The following is a 3,372-nucleotide window of genomic DNA, read 5'->3' as shown; positions in this document are numbered from 1 at the left end:
ATGCAGAGTTAAATTTCCATGAACATCCTGGTCACAACATTTTCATCAACTGATCAATGTACAATCTTGTTTTATGTACATTTCTGTTTAAAGGCATATCATATATGTTGTTGATTCATTAACATTAAATTCACAGCCAACAGCTCTATAATTTATGTCTGAACAAAACCTTTCAACACATGGAGTTTCTTATAAGTTTCATAATCTGCTAGTTAGAAACTCAATTTATACATATGATGTGAACGAAATGAATGACTGCATAAATACATTTTACTCTAGTCTTCAATTTGGGTAACAAACAAAGCATTGCTTTTGTTTTTTAAAATAATCGAATTCTGGAAGCATTCTTTGAGAAGAATTTAGTAAACAAAACAGAAATTTAAGAAAATGGTAAGGAGAACCAAACCAAAAACTAAACTCACTGGCATCAAATCAATTCTGACTCATAGCGACCACCATTGTGTTTGAAATGTTGTAAATCTTTATGGAAGAAGCTTGCCTCATCTTTCTTTTGTAAAACAGCTAGGGGATTGAACCCTAGCTTTTAGGTTACCAGCCAGCTGCCTGAGCCACTATACCACCAGAATTCCTGTGGAAATGGGAAGTCCTCATTAAAAAAATATCTTAATACAATGTAAATGTAAAAAAAATAATAATTTATTAAATGTAAAATTTAAATATTATAAATATGAGAATGAATTAATAAACATAAATAAATAAATAAGAACTCCCCACAGTTTTCTCCTAGGAACTCATGTCCCCGCAGCTATTTTTTAACATATACTTGTTGAACACTGTGGGCAAATTAACCCCTGAGTTCAGTAAATTCAGTGACTAAAGTAGAAGTCAGAGTCTTTGAAATGTCCATGCAGGTATGTTATGCATATCAGATTGAGAGTCAAGTCAAGATGAACCCAGATCTCCATTCATCCTTCTTAATCTTTCTTGCAAGTTTGTTGATGAAGAGAAGATTCTCCTGATTTCCCCTCTGACAACTTCCCAGGCACAGTCATTGTGTTTCTTCTCTTTCAGATAGAGACGGAGTCCATAGAAGTACCTCTTCACAGCCAGTGGAGGGCCCTCAACTGCCAGGACAGATTCTTCCTCTCCCATTGCCTGTAGCAAGCAGTTCTCCAGGTCTTCTATCTGTCGATGGAGTGCATTTTGGAATTGGTTCAGGAGGGTCATGTTCCAAGCAGTAGAGGCACCCTCTGTGTGGAAGAGGTTGGAGATCTGCTGGACTATCTCCTGGAGGACTGAGATGGCCTGGGCCTTGTGGTGCTGGCTGACATCCACCATCTCCTGGGGGAATCGGAAGTCCTTTCTGTCATCCAGACAGAAAGAAGGGGAGAGTGTCCTCATTTGAGCCAGGAGCACAAAGGTCTTCTTACTAGCCACCATGTGGTTGGGAGGCAGATCACAGCCCAGAGATGGAACAGGGCCGTAGGTGAACACCACCAGGACGATCAGTAGAGAGAGCAGGAGGGCCATGGGGAGAATTGAGGATGCTGCTGGCCTGACTGAGCTGGTTGTCAGGTTGAACCTTGGACCCTAGGTTCTCTGAAGACATTCTTTCTATCATGGCTTTTAAATAGGGAAGAGTACTTTCATTTTCTGAACATTCCTCTAAACGTTTACTTCCATTTTTTGGTTTCATTTACATATTCCTTACATGGTCTGAGAAGATGTCATCAATTTAAACACTTATTTTTCCCACAGAAGTTTAATTTTCTCAGAAAACTTCAAATGTAACATCAAAATGGATATTTATCAATGAAATGGGAAACAACTTTATCCTCAAGTCAGAAGTGTATGTATGTATGTATGCATATACCGATACTTATTTATGTATATGTTCCTCATTGTGCTAGGAACAAACGTTAAACCCTAATTCAGGGATCCATCCTTACCCTCCTTATTTTATAGAGGAAGCCAGGTTGCTTTAGCCCTATGGATTTTTGTGTTCATTTAAGTGTTTTCACATGATGTGTGGCAAATAAGCTCCTTGGAACCAAGGACTGAGTTTCATTCTGTGTTTTATTCACTGCAGAATCTATTGATTATTAGTGATTACAATACTCACACTTTTCTATTCCTTCTAGAATACATTCATGTAGGTCCATGTGGTTTTTCTTCCCTTGGACCTCAAGATTAGGATTATACTATCCATTGTCTTTTCTTTCCATCATTTTCTTACTGGATGTCTAGAGTTCTTCTCTGACTGTGCCCATAGCCATAGCAGGAGTCCTAGCTCCTTTTAGATGCTTCTGACATGGGGTTTCTAATTCCAATTCAATTTTATTTTTAGCCATTTCCCAGAACTACTTCATTCACAAAGCAGTTATCACACCAGGTAACACCCTCTCCTCTAGGGTGACCGAGTGTCCTCAAGTGTAACTCTCCAGGACTACATCCCTGAGGGCCACTCACTTCATCCAGGTGACTTTTTAACTTACTGGGGAAGGATTTGTTTCTTTGTCGTCAAAATCATTTAATCCTTCAGAATCCTCATCTGTGTCCCTAAACTGTTTGTGTGAAGGACCCTAATTTTCAGTGGTGATATCCTTCTCTTCTCTTATCCATGTACCAGGTATCCAATATGTCCACAGCCTTCAGATGCTGGTAGCAAATTTTTTTCATGTCTCTGTAGGTAGAGTAATTCTTTAAGTGTAATCATTTTACCTTTGTTGTTGTTGTTCCGTGGGCTCGAGTTAGCCCTGACTCATAGCGACCCCTCCTTGGGTTTCCGAGGTGGTATCACTATGGAAGTAGATTGCACAACCTTCCTTCTGAGGAGTGGTTGGTGGGTTTGAACTGCTAGCCTTCTGGTGAGCAGTCAAGTGCCTTAAGCACTATGCCACCAGCGCTATTATTTTAACTTTAGTCTAATACATTTTATTTTGCCAAGTATAGCTTTTGATTTTCTATTCTTTTACTTAAACTACTGAACAAAATTTTTGCTCAAATTATATGAACGGGACACAGGGGATTCCACACTGATTTTGTCTCATAGCAAAACTTTATATAAAGGATCTAATTGCCTTCAGCTGTTGGTCTCCTGAGTGAGATTCCTTTGGTCTTCTTTGTTAGTCCACCTCTATCTCACTCTGAGAGTTCATGGCCCTGAGGCCCAGGTTATTATGTCAGGGAGAAAAAACCTTCTCTCCTTCACTAATTTGTTATTTTTTTCTTTATTTTAAATTTTTGTAATTTCTTAAGTAAATGTAGTGTTTACTGGGTAGACTTTGTCTTTCTGCTTCTGCATTTCTTTCTGTTTCATCTTGAAGTTAATATAAACTAAAGGAAGCAAAAGACTAGTGGCCTGTACCATTATTATCTATAATTTTCAAGACAAATCAAGATTTTTGTTTC

General features: G+C 38.5%; 1 protein-coding gene across 1 annotated transcript; it reads right to left on the bottom strand.

The window, feature by feature from the left end:
* Positions 1 to 903: 903 nt before the first annotated feature.
* Positions 904 to 1,491, bottom strand: LOC103207023 (interferon omega-1-like). The gene has a single exon (XM_007952553.1). It carries the CDS (start codon positions 1,489 to 1,491, stop codon positions 904 to 906), a length of 588 nt encoding a protein of 195 aa, XP_007950744.1.
* Between the last annotated feature and the right edge of the window lie 1,881 nt (positions 1,492 to 3,372).

The sequence above is a fragment of the Orycteropus afer genome, unplaced genomic scaffold (genome assembly GCF_000298275.1).
Source record: "Orycteropus afer afer isolate SDZICR_OR568_19922 unplaced genomic scaffold, OryAfe1.0 scaffold00345, whole genome shotgun sequence".
In the NCBI taxonomy this organism is placed as follows: Eukaryota; Metazoa; Chordata; class Mammalia; order Tubulidentata; family Orycteropodidae; genus Orycteropus; species Orycteropus afer.
This window is presented reverse-complemented; position numbering and strand designations above follow the sequence as displayed.

What these genes read in the sequence shown, in the direction of transcription:
- LOC103207023 (XM_007952553.1), bottom strand. Translation starts at nt 1,491, where the DNA reads ATGGCCCTCCTGCTCTCTCTACTGATCGTCCTGGTGGTGTTCACCTAC.